The following is a 19,757-nucleotide window of genomic DNA, read 5'->3' as shown; positions in this document are numbered from 1 at the left end:
GAACAAATCATTGTTTTTCTATCTAGGCCTGAGAATCCCCTAACTGGAACGGTTGAGGCAGCATTGACTGGATTCCTTTTCCACCTACATATCACTAGATGACAAACATTTAGAGGGAGGCTAGTAACTTGGAGGGAGCAAAAGAAAACAAATGCATGTTTTCTCTGGTGCACGCCCAAATAATTGCAGTAACCACCTTTGCAATAACCTTCTGCTCTGTTTTCCTCCTCCTGATGGAGGGCAAATGAAAGAGCAGGGGCTGCTCTTTCCTAGCACCCATTTGAGTGGACAGGCTGGAAGGGGTCCAGAGAAGGGCCACCAGGACGATCAGAGGACTGGGAAGCTGCCATACGAGGACAGGCTGGGAGAGCTGGGTTTGTTCAGCCTTGAGAAAAGGAGGCTCAGAGGGGATCTCATCACCATGTACCAGTACTTAAGGGGCAGCTACAAAGGAGGTGGAGACTCCCTTTTTACATGGAGTCCCATGGAGAGGACACGGGGGATGGACACAAGCTGCTCTTGGGGAGATTCCGATTGGACACCAGAGGGGAATTTTTCACAGTGAGGACAGTCACCACTGGAATAATCTCCCCAGGGAAGGGGTTGACTCGGCCACGTCGGACACGTTCAAGAGTCGTCTGGACAGGGTGCTGGGCCACCTTGTCTAGACTGGGTTCTTCCTAGAAAGGTTGGACTAGATGATCCCTGAGGTCCCTTCCAACCTGTGAACTGCAGTTAAAACTCACAGAAAACAAGTAGGAAAACAAGTAAAGAATCACTCTGGGATGCTCTATAAAGTAAGCTCCTAATGTGCAACGGTGATTCAGAATGATTCACTATCCGGATCATGCTTTCTTCTCTGCACAGTGTACCTGGGCACACCTATTCCTCCTCTTGCGCTGTAGGAGGATTTGACTGTTCTGACACCAATGAATTAGAGTGCGTTAGGTCTGAGGAATGCACAGAGCTTGAGAGAGTAGACAGAATAAAGCAGATTTTCTTCCCCTTTGACAGCAGTTTACTATGTTAAATCAAAGGAGAGCTTGTCCTCTGTTGGCAGGTCAAACCGCATCTTAGAGCACTTTGAGCAAGGAGATGGGATTGTTCTTTAGAGATGCAAAATGTTCTAGGCTTTTTGCTGCTGATTTGCTCTTTCCTTTTGTCAGGTTCTTCCTCTAATAAATTGTATCTCGAATTCTGCCCAAGGGATTATTTCATATTATAAAGTTAACTGAATAGTTCCAAATCTGTGGATTTTGTGACCCATGTTGCTACCTCCACGGGGAGGGGACAAAAGGGAACACCTATTCAATCATTTCTACTCCTCAAATTCACCTTTTTGCAGTTGTTCCTTCAAACCTCACAATGTCTGTGCTGGATGTGGAGATTGTGTCATTTCTTCTTGCTAATTTTGTGAGGACCTGATGAAAATTTATCTTGGAAGCCTTTTTTTTTTTTAAGGTTGATGAAATAGAAGTTGCGTATCAGCTCTTAACAGTCCTCTCTTATTCAGACATCAGCAAACCCTTAGACAATAGCCAGTTCTGTTTGAGTTGACTGTCCGTACAGAGGGAGACATGAAGTGACTTATCCAGAAGCAACAAAGGAAAATTGACTCAACTCTCCCATCCTGAAAGCCTGAAAGCCTAGCCTCTGGTCTTATTTTGTATGCCTCTTGTATGTGAGAAATTTGTGTTAAAAAGAAAAGATGGAGGGAATTACTGAGGCTGTTCTCCTAAACTACCACTGAAGTTTATGTTCCATCTGAAAGTTTCTGCTTTTGCTATCCCTTCAGTGTCACCAGGGTAGAAATACATCTGAGGTCTTCCGCTACCTTGCTAAGGAAGAAAAACCATGTTTATTTTTAAATCTTTCAGTCTTTTTGGAGCGTAGACTGCTTGACGTTTCCAACCTGAGCCAGTAAGTTGCCTTCTGCAGGGGCTCGTGACTTCAGTAAGATACCTGTAGACTTCATAACTGTGTGTGATCTGCAAAGAGAAGCTGATTGCATCGAACTGGCCACTTGTGCCCAAGCAGGTGTTCACAAGCGCGTTGTTCCTCAGAGCGTTTGGCTCCCAGTAGACACCACCAGCAATACCTGGCGATCACATTGGGTTTAGTTCTCCAGCAGAGCTTGGCTCTGCTCATGGTACCCAGGCGTAGCCATCAGCCTTGACTTCTGTGTGCTGTAGCCCAGCAGCTGTTGTTCAGGTGCACACCTGAGTCTGAAGGTGGGTGTGATGGTCACTGTGAGTTGTGGGACAACCTCTGTGGGTTCTCCTGTCCCTCTAGTAGCTGGCTCCTACTTCTCTACAGCCATAGCTGTAACGGGAAACAGCAGAGTGGGGAGGAGGAGTGTGCCCTGCTGCCTCAAATGCAAATCTTATTACTGAAGCCTTCAGAAAGCACAAAGATCAGTTCCCTTACCCATCCAGACGGTTCATGAAGATACTTTCAGACCCTAAAGGAGGGATTGTCTGTACTAATCAGCCTGCCTGGCCTTAGGGGAGGGGCAGAATCCTTGCAAGGAAGTCACTGGTTCAGTTGGCTTGTTTCCACATGTATGCTTGATAGTCAGCTGGTGTGTTCCTCCTTTTCATATTGACTCACCCCATAATCTTTCTCCCTTAGGATAAAATTCAAAAACTATATGAGAGGAAGATAAAAGAGGGCATGGATATGAACTATATTATTCAGAGAAAAAAGGAGTTCCGCAATCCTAGGTGAGCCACCGTCTTTTCCTGTGTGACCAAAGCACCACAGAGCAAATTCCAAGAATTTTCTTCTTTGTTGGAGATTAGCAGAAACAGGATACTGAGCAAGAAGTACTACTGCTTACAGAAATGAGAAACACATAATTTGGTTGTAACTGAAACAGGAAAACTCTTCCCTGTGTTCTGTGAGGCAACAACTAGAGTTGGTGTGTTGGTTAAATTTTAAATGTACGGGCTTTGGGTTGTAGATGATGTGTCTGTTCTGGGAGCCAGGAGATTAATTTGGGGGAAGTGGGAAATAATGTGGTTAATGGCGCACCACACCCATCATAGCAAGCGTAACTTCCCAGGTTCTGATTTTACTCTTGCAGCATGAAGAGGTGTGACAACCTCTTTGTGCTAACAAACCTGAAATGCTCCGTTTACTTCTAGCTCAATGGCTCTGTTCTGAACTCTTGTCTTTCCTTTGCAGCATCTATGAAAAGCTGATCCAGTTTTGCTCAATTGATGAGCTTGGTACAAATTATCCAAAGGTGAGGTGCAATACTTCTGACTGGCAAGGGAGTGGGTAAAAGCGAATATAGGGGGGTGTAAGTGAACAGTTTTATGTGGTGATGAGCCCCGGTGCCTCTAACTTTGCTGAACAAAAACTGCTGGAGTGTGTAGATATACATGAAACTCCTGGAGGGGTAGAAGCTGAGCAGTAGAAGAATGCATGTCTTATCCCAGCACCCTTCTGGCTTCAGAGCTGTTTCTCCATTCACAACAGAACACGATCCTATAAAAGGCCTGAAGTGACCTTTGTGTCACTGGGGTACAAAAAGAGATCAGTAATGAATATCATCAGTGAAGAGGAACACATACAATATTTTTGAACTGGGTTTTACATATATGTGGAAATAGTCCTAATCTGGCTCATTTTTTTGCTTCTTTAGGATATGTTTGATCCTCATGGCTGGTCAGAGGATTCGTACTATGAGGCACTAGGTAATTCCAGGAAACCTTTTTTTGTCCTAACTTAGCTCTTTGTGTTTTGTAGTTAATTAACTGCACTAGAGTCTTCGCTTCCTTTATAAGCGAGAAGTCATTCCATGCTGCTCTTTAACGACTTCATTCTGGTTGGATGTGCCTGAATGTTCCTGAAGCTTCATCAGTCTGGAAAGCCTTTTCATTTAAACTGGTTCTTCAATGTTTTCATCTCTTAAATCATTAATTTAGTGCAGTGATGCTTTGATTAAAAAGCAGTAGTTAGTTTCATGGCAGTTCAATTTTCTGTACACAATTTGATGGTTTTGACTGCTTATGATGGGAAGCGTGTGAGAGAGAACTATGGATTTTCACTGTTCCTAGTGCTTCTTGTAACTTCTGATCTTTCTCAGCTAAAGCCCAGAAGATTGAAATGGACAAACTGGAGAAGGCCAAGAAGGAACGCACAAAGGTAGCTATTCCAAACCAGAAGAGACTGAGATGCAGGGCTTTTGTTTCCTTCCCTGATGAATTTCATTTTATTGCTTTGCTGTTTCTTAGGAACTGCTCTGTGCTGATACTGTTTGGTTTTCCCTGGCTCTGTCCTTTTTTCTTGCATGGCTTTTTCCAAGCTGCACAGACCGAGTTGTTTGCCCTTCCTTACAGGTCCATTTCTCTAGGCTGTTTATTCAACTGAATTTCCTTCTATTTTGTCAGTGTTTTAAAAACAGAGCTCTTAAAAGGATATTCAGTAAGCCAGATATGGGCGAGGTAATGCATAAAGAACAGATGTTTTTCTTCTTAATCTATGACACTTTGCCTGGTGGCATAGCCTAGTTATAGCTTAATTGCCTCACCTGACCTCATTGTGAGATACCTGCTTTCTGTTCTCATTGACATTGCCTTCTTGCATCTAATTTCCAGAAGCACTGGGCCTATTGTAGCTTTAACTGAGCTTATGTACTCCCAAAAAAGAACACAGGCAGGCTTTGGAAGTCTCTATTCCACTCCTTCAGTCGCTGGCATTAGAAAACTGTGTAATGTTAGAGATTGCCATCTAACCTTGCAGAACGCTCCTTCCATATTCAGTGCATAGAGGTATCTTTTTCTTGTAGTGCATGCTGTGTCTTGCTACTTGTTTTGGTTTTTGCACAATAACCCAGGTATCTGATTACGTCCTTGCCCATATCTGCAGTTTTGAAAATAAGAGGCTGCGTGCTGTTGTAGCTCTTGTTGCCAGGTTCCTGCTGTGATGCAGTCGCAGTAAATTGTGCAGGTAGGGACTTGTCTTGCATGTTTCTTAAAGGAAGAGCAACAAGAACTTCCAACTGTATAAATACAATCTTTAATGACCAGGATCTGTCCTTTCCGAGCTATATAAAATTCCTATGCTTATACCAGTGAACAAACACAATTTTCGTATCTGACTTAGGAGCTGGGTCGCAGGAATCCTTAATGATCGTGACTCCAGTATGGTTTGGCCTGAGGTCTACATCCTTCTTCCTGCATAACAGTCAGCTTGGAGACCAATCTCTTACATGACACTAAAGCTGCTCTTTACAAACATAGAGAGGTGATGTGGATTAAAAAAAAGACTGTGTCTATTAGCGCTTCATTTTTATCTTCTCCCCTTTCTTCTGTGTGTCTGTCTCTTCCCAGATTGAATTTGTGACTGGCACTAAGAAGGGTACGACAACAAGCGCCGCCTCTACGACGACCACAACAGCCAGTACCACTGTGGGAGGTAAAGAACAGTTGTGACTGCACCTATTAAGCTGCAGTAATGCTGGGATTAGTGCTTCCTGGAAACCCTGAAGGCTCCTTAGTGATTGTGTATAGAATGCAAGAAAGTGTTCCTTCTAGTAAGACTTGACAGACTAGCTTTTCCCTAGTCCTTATATCCCATGGCTGTCCTTCTAGATGAAAGGCTAGGGACAAGTAGGATAGTGAAGAGATGTATTAGTGGGTCATGAAACCTGCTGATGCCTGTGGTTGTAGAGTGTTCTTGGGGCTGATGTGTCTCAAGAGATATGCAAAGACTGAAAAATAATTCTCCTTCCTCCAGCCTGCCTTTTGAACTGGGAGGAAGGGAGAAAAAGCACTGGAGGCTGATGAGCGTGTCCTGTGACTGTACCTGAGCAACGGACATCCGTGTGCTCTGTTAAAATTAAACATGATTTGGGGCACGGATCGAACCTGTCTCCCATCTGGCTCGAGTTCAGGTGTAGGATTTGACTCTTGAGCTATCAAGTTGTTTTTCTTCAACATTTACTGCTAGTGTATTCTGAAATTAATGTGAGGGAAAGTTGTCTAGTTAAGCAGTAATATATTAACCGTTGATAAGACAGGGTGTTACAAAGGGATTAATGACCTTTAACATAATGCTAATCCTCGTTTGCTGGATCTCATCAAATTCATAGATGCCCAGAAGAGGAAGAGCAAGTGGGACTCGGCCATCCCTGTAACGACGATAGCTCAGCCCACCATCCTCACCACTACCGCAACGCTGCCAGGTGTTGTCACAGTGACAACCAGCGCAAGTGGATCCAAAACTACAGTCATATCGGCTGTCGGCACCATTGTGAAAAAGGCAAAGCAGTGACCGGCGTGCTGGATTTCGGGACTTAACTGTCATTGAAGCCATTGTTCTCAGACGGGAGGGGTAGCTTTCGCCTTTGGTAAAAGATGACAAGATTCTTTGAACCAGACCACAGTTCCCTTTTGAAAGAACGGGGGCAGGAGCAGGCACGCCAGCTGTGCGCCCACAGGAATGGACCTCTGCCGAAAACGCCTCTGTCTTGTCTTGCTGTGGGAAGAACCAGTCTGCGTGCGTTGTGCTGGAGGAGGGTGGTGTCTGGAGTCGGCTTGGAAAAGTTAGCTTACTAAATTACTGCGTTAGGTACTTCTTTCCTACTTGCAAGTCTGGTTTGGGGTGGGGGGCGGAAAGGCAGGTAGTGAAGGAATATCGGTATTACCCTTGTGTGCTCCACGTCACGCTCAAAGGCTGCTAGCAGCTTGTGATCTGCACCTGCCGCCCGTGCGCTAACTCAGTTCCAAGGGAACTAGAGCAGAGACGATCAGTCAGTGTCCATCTTCTCATGTGTAGCAGAGACTTGAAGCGATCGACACCTGCGAATGTAGACCCTCTGCTGCAGTGCTGACATCTGTACCTGTGTGCAAATCTGTGTAGATCGTAGCGACCACGTGTTAAATAGTTGAACAACTGAGGAAACTGTGCTGAAGTAGTCTTGTTACCGTCTTGCAGGGATGGAGATTTCTGTGCAGACCCCAGAAGCTGTAGAGGTTTGATTTATCAACTTGTTTGCAAAGGTAACTCTTCCATTGCTGTGGAATGAGGTTGGCCAGCAGATAAGCAGAGGAGAGGATCTGATCTTGATTGTGATATTGTCCATCTTCGTACTAGATAGTGACGTACTGTGATACGCACACATGGCAGTTACTGCTCGCTCCGCTGTTGTGGAAAAGTATTTTCGGTTGAAAATTTTATTTTACAAATCTTCTTACCTGTGTAGCAAAAAATTATTATAAAAATGGAAAAGTCTTTTAAAAAAGAAACGAAAAACCCTGGTGTAATTCATGTGTCTGCATTTCTCATCTTGGCGAGGGAGAATCGGTGCCCGCGTGCTGTGCTTTGGGTTGCAGACACCGTTAGGTGAGCATGCGATAATTCCGTGAGGGCTGCGCAGGTGTGAAGGTTTTTTTATGTTATGGATTTTTTTTAAACTTGTCAGGGAGGGGGGAATAAATTGAGGCATTAAACTGGTTTTTGATTGGAGATGCTTTTGTTGGAGAACGTGTTCTGAAATAGTTGCTAATTCAGCTGATCTTCGTGCTAGTTTTCTCAAACCTGCATCTTAAACTTCAAAAGTTACTTTCTAGTATGAGCACCTGGGTCCTTCATAAAAAACTTCATGTAGAAAGGCCGGTCCCCTGAAAAGGAGCTCAACAGCGAGTGAAGTGGTGTGTCCCTGTTCTGAGGTCGGTGGGACAAATAATTCCAATGGTTCCATTCGTGTGGAGAAGCAGCTGCTGACCCAGACTTTTTTCTTCTTTGCAGTGGTCACTCCAGGTTATTTAAATAGTCTTTAATTCTTAGATCATGATTTTTCAGATTCAGTAGTTTTCCTGTTTCCCATTGTTCTAAGTTAAATTTCTACCCAGAGCCTGTTTTTTTTCTAGCGCATAAGCAGCAATAGGAGAGAAGGTTGCCAGATCAACACGAGTGTAAACGGCTTAGTGTTGCTTTTTCAGATTTTTGTGTACCTTATCTCACTCCTGACCCAGGCTTTGCATTTATGGAGACCTAAGGAAGATAAAGAGGTCGGTTTCCTGCTTTAAAATAATTTTAGAATGTGCTAAACACTTTTTGGCAGTTGATTTAGCTTTAAAAAATCATCTGCTTATCCAGGAATGCTCATGGGGGAGAAGATGGGACTGATGAGACTGTAATGTGGGAAGTTGGGGAGATGGTGGAATTGCTCTTTTTTTTAAAAAAACGATGAAATATTGAAAGGTATGAAAACAGCAAGATGGAAACATCTCTTCTGTTACATTTCTCTGCACTGGGATTCTGACTTGATCCCTGCGAGCCTTAACCCCATCCTCATCCTGTGGAAGATGGTAGCAGCTCCCTTGGCTGAGGTGAGGGGTATCCTCTGTTTCAGGACTGCACGGTCCACCTCAGTTATTCAAGGCGTTTATTTCCTTGCCTTGAGGAACAGAGTTTTCACGAGTTTCCTTTAAAGGCCAAGGATGTGCTTGTGGCGGGAAATCGAGGCTGTTCAGTAGCTTTGCAGCTCCGTAAGGCGACTCTCCTGTCTAAAGCATCTTGTACCATTCCAGCCTGCTTAAAACTTGCATGGTATAAATATCTGTGTTAACATCCTGCTGAACAATGAGTGGATGAAGGTCCGACAGTAGAACTACAGCAAAGCGGGCACCAGGTGCCGCGATGTCTCTCAGGCTGTAGATTAATGACAAGCTTTGGGCACCGGAATGATCGCCGCAATTGCCCACCCCCGTGAGCAGGGGCGGGAGGTGTGTCTGGGCTTCTGCAACAACCAACGGTCCTCTAACGAGTAGCCTTTGTGCTGGGAGCAAGTCTGAAGCCGAGTGGGATTACCTGCCTGTGGGACGCGTGCCAGTACGCGGCAACGCAGCCCAGCGCCCGCGGCACCAGCCAGTCGGTGCATCCCCTTTGCCCTGTCTGTAACGGGTGGCGAACGCAAAGTGGGAGGGTCTGAGGCTGCAAAATTAACAAAATTTATAGATTAAGTAAATTGCAATGGAGAAGATTTTGTGCTTTCTGGAAGAACTGACTGCCCTTTACCTAATGGCTTGTGGGTCCTCGTGAAGCTGGATCAGAGGTGGTCACTGACACCTGACAGACGAACCCCCCTGGCAGATGGAGGGCTTCAGACTCTGCTCCCGTGATGTGAAACTCCCTCCTGACTCTTGCTTCTGCTCAGCTTCTCCCTTTCTCTAGTAGTTCGGAAAGGCTGTCTTCCATGGAAGTGAGTCACTGTGTCTGACTAACGCAGTAAAAGTGATTCTTGATCCTAACCAGCAGCAACTGTGCGAGATTAATTAGCTTGATTACAAGGAAATATTACTTATACACCTAGTTAAACATGTCAGCACTTGTTTCTTCTTATGCCCTACCATATCAGGGGGCAAAGGAGGGTGGGGGTGGGGGTGTGAATATTTTTTTTTTCTTTTTAAAAGCTGGTACCAGATTGCAGCTCAACACGAACCAGAGGAGTAGTTCTGCAGGAAGAGAAAAAGGACTTGATTAAAAAATAAATAAAACAAGAAAGTGCCATTGGCAGCTGTGAATCTGAACAAGTATCTTGTTCATATCGCCCATCCTGGCATCCCACCCCTTCCTCTTCCATGTGCCCAGTTCTTGCTCTGCAGCATCCACGGTCACTCCACTTTATGACCAGCGCTAAGAAACGCTGCTCATTTGGCTCCTGCCTTGCCGTGGCGGGCAGGGAGCGACGATGTCCAGCAACTCTGGAGCAACAGGAAAATGCTCCTCAGCAGGGCTTGGTGGTGCTTCGTATTGGGGTTAGGAGAAAGCTTCCTGCCGCGGTGCTGCTGAGGCGCGCTGAGCGGAGGTGGCCGTGGGGCGCCTGGAGCAGCAGCTCCCACGCTCCTGCGGTAACAGGTTCCTGCAAGAGACCCGGCTGAGCTGGGCTGCGCTCTGGCAGCTGCCTCCTGAGCTCTCACAACCACGTGTTTGCTGTCCGCAGTGGGGAAAGCAACTTGAAACACATGTAACTTGGTTTGGGGATTTTTTTAAATTTTCCTCTCTCCAAGAAGCTGAAGCGGAGATGCCAACCGTTGCGTGACGCGCTCGCAGCCAGTGCAACAGCTCACCGCTCGTCGTGCGTGTTGCCGTCAGAAGAGACGGATACGCAGGTTGGAAACTACAGTACTAGGAGAAAACCTCTTCCCTACCCCTGCGAACGTGATCCCGCAGGCTGGTGGCTTGCACTTGGCTGTGGGCAGCCAGCGCGCCAGGGGATGGTGGGGGAGCTGCAGGCGTGCGAGAACAACGTCCCGAGGGAAAGGATCCTTTCCTGGCCCACGAAGCCGTGGCCTGAAGCCCTCAAATGAGAGGTTTGACTAGTTTGCTTGTTGAAAATCTATATGGCTGTGATGGTACCGGGGCTGCGGGATGGCTGCCGAGCACAGGAGGGACCCGCTGAGTGTTTTAAATGCCTGTGTTTTCAATAGCCCCTACGAACGGCAAGCCGCGTCCGGGCTGCACTAATGCAAACTCACGGCTTGCACGGCTAAATGTTCTTTATGCTGCTGCAAGAGTGTTTGCTCAGGCTGCACTTCTGACTCCTAAAAGCTGTAGATAATCACGCTTACCTCGCCTCCCAAGGGGAGACTAACTGTAGCCAGGAGAGTAAAACCAGTCCTGTTTTCATTATTTGTTAGTCTGAGAATTACAGGCTCATGCTCCGGCTTCTCTCTGCTTACCGCCTTTTTAAGCATGGGTGTCTCTGAGCTTGAGCAGGTTTGTCTCAGCTGAAACTCCCTGTCCAAGTGTGTCTCTACTGTGCTGGGCTGCGCAGCGGAGGGAGGAGAGCTGCCGTGGTGAGGTCATCCTTGGCAGATTTGGTTCTGCTCCCGCCCTCCCTTCTGAAGTCTCTTCTCCCACCTCCGTGCCCTGAGGTGTTGATTTTCTTTCCTATTTGCTTGTTGTGATTTAGAGACCTGTCCTCCTTTGATGCTGTTGTGGGAAGCGATTTTTGTGTGTTCAGGATTTGCTTTGTATTTTATGTCTCTCTGGGTGCTGCCTAACCAAAAGAGCAGGTGGGGAGGGGCAACCCTTGCCAGCCCCACCTCAAACTGTAAAATGTGAGCACCTGAAGCTATGTTTTAGTTGGATCACTGCAGCACTGCCTGCCTTATAAGAGTTATTTACCAAGACTTTAAAAAAAGTCTTCCTTGCCAAGGCTTTGGGCCATGGCGAGGCTTTGCCGTTGACACGGCCAGCTCTAGCAGCATGGAGGCGATCGCTTCAGCCGGCGCCCGGCCAGCAGACACCTGCCTGAGCTCCTTTCCAGCTCTTCTTCATCGCAGGGGCAAAGAGGCTGTAACTTTCTGCAAAGGCCCTCAAACAGATGGTCTTTGCAATGTGTCCAGAAAGTTACCGAAGGGTGTGGGCTGCTTGTTAGGTGTGTGAACCCAGGAAAGGCCAGAGTTGTTACCTCCAGAGAAGGAGGTGCTTTTCAGCAGGGCTGTAAGACTGTCAAACATTAAAATAAATAGCTGTTGAGGTGCAAGACCCATGAGGGGGCTGTGAGGTTCTGCCAAGGCCTCATCTTCCTTTCAGGAGCGCTTACCCCAGCGTATTCGTGCTTCACCATTACAGAGCAGTTTTCCACCCCCGAGCCTTGCTGTGCGCTGCTCTTCCGCTGACGGTTTATATTCAACTTCCTTCCCTTTGTTCTAAGCGAGAACCATGGGCACCGATGACTTCCAATATTTAGTCTTTGTTTATTTGAAACTTGTCTTTGGCTGGGGCTGAGCTCGTGCTTTCGGTTGCCAATAAACAGCAAAGCACCAGGATTTCACAAGAAAAGGTTTTGCCTTTTCACGTAGAAGGCGTCTGTCTGTCTGTCCCCTACCACGTTTGTATGACCCAGCATTAGGAAGGAAACAAGCCTGCCTTTTGGTGCAGCAATAAGAGGTGAAGCTGCTGGTACCTCTAACCTCTCTCCTCTTTGTGTAGCCTCTTGTGGTGCTGGAGATCATGGCAAAAGGTGACAGTCCACCTTCTCTCCCGGCTTGTGTTGGTTGGCTCCTCACGAGACTCGCCCACACCATTGAATGCCTTGCGTGGGGCCACCCAACACAAACCGGGCGGAAAGGGGGGCTGCCTCGCTAAATCTCTCAAACAACGTCGGGGGGAGGGTGCGTTTTCAGCCCTTTGGCAGCTGGGTAAGATGCCGATGTAACCCTGGAAGGTCCTGTTTTCTCTGGAAGGATGATAGGATTGCGGTGGGCTGAAGTTTGATCCTGGATCCTTTATTAACGTTTTCCTCTTGTGTAGTTTTGGCCCGCTTACCTCTTGCTGCTGGTCCATCCCGGGGGCAAGTGGGCATCAGTGATGTTCAACAAGATTTATTTTTTTAGGTACGTGTTTGACATGGAACAACGGATGACCCGCGTAGTTAATGCTGTCTTAGAGGAAAGGCTGAGGAAGATAACATACAAGGATAGGCTGGGAGAGCTGGGTTTGTTCAGCCTTGAGAAAAGGAGGCTCAGAGGGGATCTCATCACCACGTACCAGTACTTAAGGGGTAGCTACAAAGGAGATGGAGACTCCCTTTTTATACGGAGTCCCATGGAGAGGACACGGGGGATGGACACAAGTTGCTCTTGGGGAGATTCCGACTGGACACCAGAGGGGAATTTTTCGCAGTGAGGACAGTCACCGTTGGAATAATCTCCCCAGGGAAGGGGTTGACTCGGCCTCGTTGGACACCTTTAAGAGTCGTCTGGACAGGGTGCTGGGCCACCTTGTCTAGACTGGGTTCTTCCTAGAAAGGTTGGACTAGATGATCCCTGAGGTCCCTCCCAGCCTGGCATTCTGTGAACATGGGAGGACTTCATCCTGCACTTTTAATTACTTGGGTAATCATATTAAGCACAATTTAGTTCAATAAATTATGTGTACATTAAGGTACATTGACAATATATTATAAGCTTTCCTCAAATTTATGCCGGATAGCAGGATGTTGCTAATGCCATGTGCAGTGCGGGGGATGTTGGTACAGAGCTCAGAAAGGGAATGAACGTGCTCCAGCGGCAGGACCTCAGCTGTAACCGCTCAACAGAGACCTAGAAAAAGCCCCAGAGCCGTCTCCGGGGACGCTGCGGTGGCAGGACAGAAAGAAGAAAGGTTCTGTACGAGCTGGCGTGGCATTAAAAAAGAAGAACAAAATTATCCCTAAACCACTTGTAATTATCAGTAATTGGCACTCGGACTGGTAGCCTCAGCAGAGAGCGGTAATTTAGCATGAGCTATAAAAATGACTTGGTTTTACTTCTAGGGCAAAAATTTTCAGGCCACACTGCCACAGCAGAAAATCACTGATTTATAAATCATATTTGTACCATGTATGGGGTTGTGAGCTTTGGTGGAGGCACCTGCAGCCAAATCTGCTGATCCTTCCTCTCCCAAAGTCCCACTTCTCAGGTATTTAAAACAGCAGATTTGTGCAGCAAAAGCCTGATCCAGCAGGCAGGGAGTGTGAGGTATCGATCAGTGGCAAAGGCTGGAGCTCACCAGGTATTCTTCTCTGGTAGAAGTATTTCGGAGAAGTTGCCTGAAAAGCAATCCATAAAAACCAATAGGTTTTTTTAAAAGACAAGATGAAGTGAAAACCTGATAAATTCTTATGACTGTTTACTGAGAATTTATAATTCCCCTCTGCTTTGGCACCTCAAAGTTTGGTGGTCGAATTGTCTTGGTATCAGAAAAGTGCCTTTTATCAGCCCTGCAAATGTCTCCTTAAATGCAGCCGAGTTAAACCTCCATGAAAATTCAGGCTCCGTTTGCTGGGGACTGTTGGAGACTGAGGGGGACACTTTCCCAAGAAAGGCGGAAAATGAGCAGCCGGGGCTCTTCTGGCAGCACCTGTGGTGAGTAAAGGGGCTCCTCGTGGCTGGAGGTGCGGAGCAGAGCCCGTCCTCGTCCTTGCCCCTCCAGGCTGCTGGGACGGAGGTGAGAGACGGTGTCAGGCAGCCCCGGGGCTGTCAGAGTGTTTGTAGGTGAGACCAAACACTTGACAGGAGGCAACATATGAGCATCCTCCATCTCAGGTGGAGACAGGAGAACATCCAGAAACCCAGGACACCAAAGACTCTGGTGGAGGGGTGGAAGCCAGCTGCTCCCAAGCTTTTCTGGTTGGCTCCAGGGCTCCTGTTGGGAAACCATCACTAAAATACTTCTTTTTTTTAAGCAGTATATTTCTTGCTTGCAGCTCACATTGCCTTTTTTAACTCCAGCGCCTGGCAGCATTGCTTACCCCGCTGCCAAGGGAGAACTGTGGAGGCGGGAGGTAGGCTGGGGCGCCGCTGGCAGGCAGGACCGGAGGGAAGACCGGGGAGGTGAGCAGACGTGTCTGCGAGCACCAGCACACGCTCCCCTCCGGCCTCGGGAGCTGAAGCCCAGCTTTCCGCCGTCTGCTGCCTCTGTGGCTCCCGGAGGCAGAGCGGGAGCCTCTGCCTTCAGCCCCTCAATGGTAACGACCTGCTCTTTGCCAGCAGCCGCAGCCGTAGCTTGAGCATCAGAGCCTCACGTCCCAGCTCTCACATTGCAGTAAACGTATGTTGTGGTTAAAAAAATCCCAGACAAAAAAGCACCTTAATTTTCAGAATTCTTCTTGAAATATAGGAAATGGCATCTCCCAAAGGGCCAGGGTAATGTTTTGATTGCCGAGTCAAGTGTTCAGAGACTAGGAAATACCAGACTTCAACTGCCTGGGCCATCTTCAGCTGCGCCCCTGCCTGTTTCCCGTTTGCTGCTGTTTTTAAAGGCACGAGCACACCCTCCTTTTTCCTGGGGCTTAATCTGTTTACATGTATTTACTCAAGCTTCCTATTTCTTGTAGTGAAAGGAATCCTGCCCCTTGCTTTCATTTGAATCAATGCTTGGTCACCATCATTAGGGAGTCAATCAGCGGCCACCATAATGCAATAATGAAGAGGCCAAAATTGCCCTGCTTGTATTTTCACTTGCCAGGAAAGGCAGGAACTAGGTGACTTTTTCATCCGGCTGTTGCTGTCTGTGTTGAAGCCAGGGGATGCAGCTTCCCTTGTGAGGGTTTATCAGGGAGGTAAAACGCAGCCTCTGCGATCCCGTCTGCGCCGGTACGTGTCTGCTCCGCACCGTGGGAGGTGCAGCTGGGTCTGAGCCGTGACAAACCCCAGACCCTAAAGGAAAGGCGCCATGGGGCAAAAAAAAAAATAACCTCACCTGAACCCCAAACCCTTCGCTGCTGTTGCTTTGACTGGGGAAGGGGGTTTGGATCCCGCCCGGCAGAAGGGCTGGGTGCAGCGGTGGGATTGCTGCTCCTTGCGCCCTTGGACTGTGCACGATGCGTTAGGAGCAGGTGTGGATGGGGCTCAGTTCTGGTGCTACGAGGGGCTCCACTGTCCCACGAGCTGGAGTGGGTGCGGTTGAGGAGTGGGCTGTCGTGCTCGTGCCCTGGATAAAGCGGGATGTGGATCCATCCTCTTTGTGAGCCAGGTACCGAGGCTGGGCTCGGCAGCCGGGTGGTGGTTGTCATGGCAGGAACTTACCTGATATTTCAGCTAGGAGCTACCTGGGTGCTAGGGGTGACACCTCCCACTCATGCCAGTGGGAAATTTGGAGAAACCCCCAGCGAGGGGGGCCAGGGAGCACCCTCGGCTCTGCCCTGAGCAGGCTGGTGAAGTGGAGCAGCAGATGCTGCCCATCACCCGCAGCCCCCTCCATGCACCCACTACAGGGCGGGCACAGCCCCACCACCCGCTCAGCCCTTCCGTGGGACGGTGCTTGTGCACAGGGAGGGTCCGGGGCGGCTGCGCGGGCTGTGCCTGCCCGTCCAGGTGTGCGAGGGAGGAATGCCAACCCCTGAGTCACGGGCACCCCCTCCTCCTCCCTCCCCAGCTGGGATAAAGCTCGTCCTCACCTGGGATCCGACCTCATTTATTGTGGCTCCCGCCTTTGGTCCCCGCCAGCCCCCCGGGAGGCAGAGGCGGCAGCTCTGCGACGGCGAGGGGAGTGAGAACGAAGTCGGTATTTGAGTGGAGGGTACAGAAGTCAGCGGGGAGGTATGCGGGATCGCGGGCTGCCTGCCCTCCCCGCTGGACTGGAAGTTGACGTTTAACCGGAAAGAGAGAAGGGGCAGAAAAATAGAGAGGAGGGAGGAAGAAAAAAAAGAAAAGTCCAAGGCTGGAAACCGAGTCACAGCAGCAAAGCAGCGTGTTCCCTCTCTGCCTTCGGAAGAATTTCTTGGCTTGGTGTGTGGGTGCCTGTTATTCGGGCTGCAGCAGAGGATTTGGACACTGAGTCAGACCCAGCGCTAATGAGGTTTGTGGAATTAATTCATCTGTGCTCTTTAACATCCCGCTTGCTTTAATTTCACTGTGTTGATTAACCGGGGGGTGAAGTAAAGTGTGGGGCTCCTTGCGTGAGCAGGTAGGCAGGGCACAGAGCAAGGGGGCTCAGCTCCCTGCCTGCTCGTCCCCACTTTTTGCTCTGGTTTTGGGTGTCGGACGCCGTCTCGTGCCTCTCAGCCAGCTGGGAAAGGCAGCGCTCGTGACTGAGCGAGGCTTTGCAGCGCTGTGTTGGGGAGGTTTTTGTCTCCAAAGGTGTTTGGGTGTGGGGGGGGTGGGGGTACCGCTGTGTGCCAAGGCAGAACAGAGCCCTTCGGGGACCATTTGTTGCAGGTTTCAAAGGCTGCTCTCTCCATGAGCCCCGCTTCCAGGGGAAAAGGCGATCGTGCCCTGGAGCTGGCACCCAGGGAAAGCTCTTACGGGTGAAAGCACTGGCGGCTCGCTGGGCTGCGGGTGGCTCCCACTCGCCAAACCCACGGCGGTTGTTTTGCAGAATGGGTGACTGCATGGAAACCCCCTGCGAGGGGGGAGCCGAGGGGAGGGGTGTCCCGGGAGGAAAAGGCCGTGGGGGCTCGGGGTGGCCTTTGCTGAGCTGCAGATGTTGGGGTATTTGTGAGTTGGCAGACCTGAAATACATGGGAAATAGGTGGACAGAGGGATTGGTGCAAGGGAGCTGACAGGCACGGGTTAGGTCAGGGAAACAGAGGATGAGGAGCGCCCACGGAGGGGAGGGAAAGTGTCTTGTGGGGCCAAAGGAGCAGAGAATGTGCTGGGAGCAGCACGGGGGATGCAGGAAGGTCTGGGGCTGTGCCGGCATTCAGGCAGCCCCACAGGCAGGGTCCTGACCTTCCCACTGGTTCTGCCCCTTGGGGTTCCCCCCTGCCCGAGCCTGGGGGGGCAGAGGGAGGAGGTACCAGAGCTCCCGGCCCTTTGCAGGCACAGGGTGGTGTCGGCCACTCCCTGATGCTGGCAGCTCCACACGGGTCCCTGAGCTGGGTCCCGCTTATTTTGACCTTCGGTGGAGGATGCTGGGGGCTGTGTCTGGGGTCTGGAGCTCGACCTGGGAGCAGGGATCCCCCTCCTCGCTGTAAACAAATGGTGACTCTCATGGAGCCTCCCAGCTGCAGAGGCATACTTGGGGAAAGAGGGGAAATGGACAGGGAAGACAAACTCAAAGATGAACGTGATTTTGTGTTTGAGCGATGCTTTGATTTGCAGGTCAAGCTTTTGATAGTTTTCTAGAGGTCGCTTTTGATAATTTCTATGTTTCTGAGCACGGCCCCTGGGAGCTCTGCGCTGCTGCCTGTGCCAGGAAGGGAGAGAGTGTGAGTTGTGGCCCCGATCCATGCACCCGCAGCCCTGCCCTGGGGGAACCGAGCCTGTGCAAGCTGTCACTGCACTGCCCGGGGGGGAGCGGGTCTGGGGTCCCTGGGGAAGGCACCTGGCTGCCTTTCTGCTTTGCCTCTATTGCTGTTAGCTCTCCCTCGGGACCACCAGCCCTGGGCTGATGCTGGTCACGGTGCCCAGCACCACCTGCCTACCCCAGCACGCTGCAAGCACCACGGTCCCCAGCACATATCGGCAAGCAGATGCTCCTCCAGATGCCTCCCACCTACCAGGGTGTCAGTCCCATACAAGGCCCCAGTGCGCCCCTTGGCAGGATGGGGGTGTCTGCAGCCACCAAAAGTTGCGATGCCCACCACAGAGGGAGGAAGGGCTGCACTGGGGAGCTCGAGCATCTCCCTTGATTTCCCACCCCCCTGTCCCCCACGTGGCACCTGGGACCAGGCTCCCACCATGGGCTTGTGGCTCATCATAACCTGCTCCTTGGTCCCTCTCCTCCATCCACCCTGGGACAATGCCTGGCTTCAACCTTTCCCCTCCCAGCACAGAGCTGCTGGGCTGGGAACGGGGTGGGGAGCGGGCAGGGTGATGAAGCTCTGCTGCTCCAACCGTGTCACCGGCTCATTGCTCCAGTGGGTTCTTTGGAGCATCCCCTTGTTTTGGGGATGAACTACCCACCCTGGGCTTCTCCAGGCTCTGGGGTTGCCAGGGTCTTTCTGGAGCAGGTTTGTTGGCTGTGCTGAGGCGCTGGTAAAGGCTGGAGGAGCGGGAGACCAGGAGGAAAGGCCAGAGCTGCGGTCTGGGACGGGGTAGGATGTGTGCAGCAGGGAGCTGCTCAGCTTTGTTCCCTTGTTTTGCACAACTGAACAGCTTCTGTCGTTGTTGTTGTTGTCATCGTCATGAAAATCCAACCAAACCCCGCAGCTTTCCCTTCCAGAGGACACTTTTGACATCACGGGATGGCCACTTGCATATTTTGCACCAATATTACGGGCTGCATTCCTGCGGCCGGCAGCAGCAATGCTCTGTACCACCAACGCCCTGCGCGCTGGCAACCGGCCAGATAAACCCTTGGAGGCTGGTGGTTCATAGGCAACAGGATGCTAATATTGAGCTGGTTTTTATGGTCTTCTGTCTCAGCACTTGAAGAGATATGATAGTGGTTTGCATGTCCGTTCATCCCTTGGTGACTCTTCCCTTACCTGTGATTAAAGGAGGATGAATTAGGTATGTGCTTCGAGGCTACCTTGGAAGACGGGTGTGTGAGCTGAGCAATCCAGTCCCCGTACTCAATCCTTTCCTCGTGGCCTTTGCCGTGATGGGAGATGGGATCTGCCAAGTGCTTGGGGGATGTTTTTGCTGTGTTTTCCCTTGATGGGCTTAAAGGACTTCCCTACCCTTTCATTTCGCTTCTAATTGGCGTCTCCCCACGTCTTCGTAGTGCTGGTCGCTGCGGCTGGCACGACTTGCTGGGGCGGCGCAAGGGAAAAAGGGATTCTCCTGGCTTCAAAACCCGCCTGTCTCGGTGGTGAGGGACGTGGTGTTTGTCAGCGAGTGGTGGCGTGGGGACTTTCACTGAAGGAGGTCACAGACATGTCCGGGGATGAGGATAACTGCTGGCCTCAGAGCCAGTGCAGGGGCTTGGCCAGGGGGACCCCCAAACCAAACGTGTGCAGAGCCCAAGCTGGCGATGGTCAATGTTGCAGGGAGGAAAATACAGAGATTTCCTTGGCCAAGTGGTACCTTTTACCTGTACGCAAGACAGCATATTGGCTACCAGGTCCTGATAAACAGCAAAGCTTCCCTGAGCGTCCCCAGCAGAGATGCTGCCCTGGGGTTTCCGTATTTCTCATGTTTCAGCTATGGGGGATTAATTACCGTGTGATAAATCCCTCTGAGCACAACCAACAAGACAAATGAGATACCAATGTCTTGTCATGTGTTACCTGTATATCCAGTGACCACCATGGAGAGCAAGGGAGATGTCTCCTGGGGCTGATGCAGCAGGAATGCTGCAAGGATTCCTGCAGGTGCTCAGCTTCATGCGTTCAATATATTTCTATTGGTGTCAGAGGCTGATGCAGG

At 49.9% G+C, this 19,757-nt stretch overlaps 1 protein-coding gene across 2 annotated transcripts in view; it reads left to right on the top strand.

Moving 5' to 3' along the window:
- Positions 1 to 7,476, top strand: part of SAP30BP (SAP30 binding protein) — a 31,379-nt gene extending 23,903 nt beyond the window's left edge. For both annotated transcript variants that reach the window (XM_075111499.1, XM_075111498.1), the window contains 6 exons: positions 2,632 to 2,723; positions 3,187 to 3,247; positions 3,650 to 3,701; positions 4,094 to 4,152; positions 5,340 to 5,424; positions 6,101 to 7,476. In XM_075111499.1, coding sequence (XP_074967600.1) covers positions 2,632 to 2,723; positions 3,187 to 3,247; positions 3,650 to 3,701; positions 4,094 to 4,152; positions 5,340 to 5,424; positions 6,101 to 6,282 — 531 coding nt within the window. In that variant the 3' untranslated portion in view covers positions 6,283 to 7,476. The remainder of the gene's footprint in view (positions 1 to 2,631; positions 2,724 to 3,186; positions 3,248 to 3,649; positions 3,702 to 4,093; positions 4,153 to 5,339; positions 5,425 to 6,100) is intronic.
- The last annotated feature ends 12,281 nt before the right edge of the window (positions 7,477 to 19,757 follow it).

The sequence above is a fragment of the Phalacrocorax aristotelis genome, chromosome 16 (assembly GCF_949628215.1).
Source record: "Phalacrocorax aristotelis chromosome 16, bGulAri2.1, whole genome shotgun sequence".
NCBI classification, from domain to species: domain Eukaryota; kingdom Metazoa; phylum Chordata; class Aves; order Suliformes; family Phalacrocoracidae; genus Phalacrocorax; species Phalacrocorax aristotelis.
This window is presented reverse-complemented; position numbering and strand designations above follow the sequence as displayed.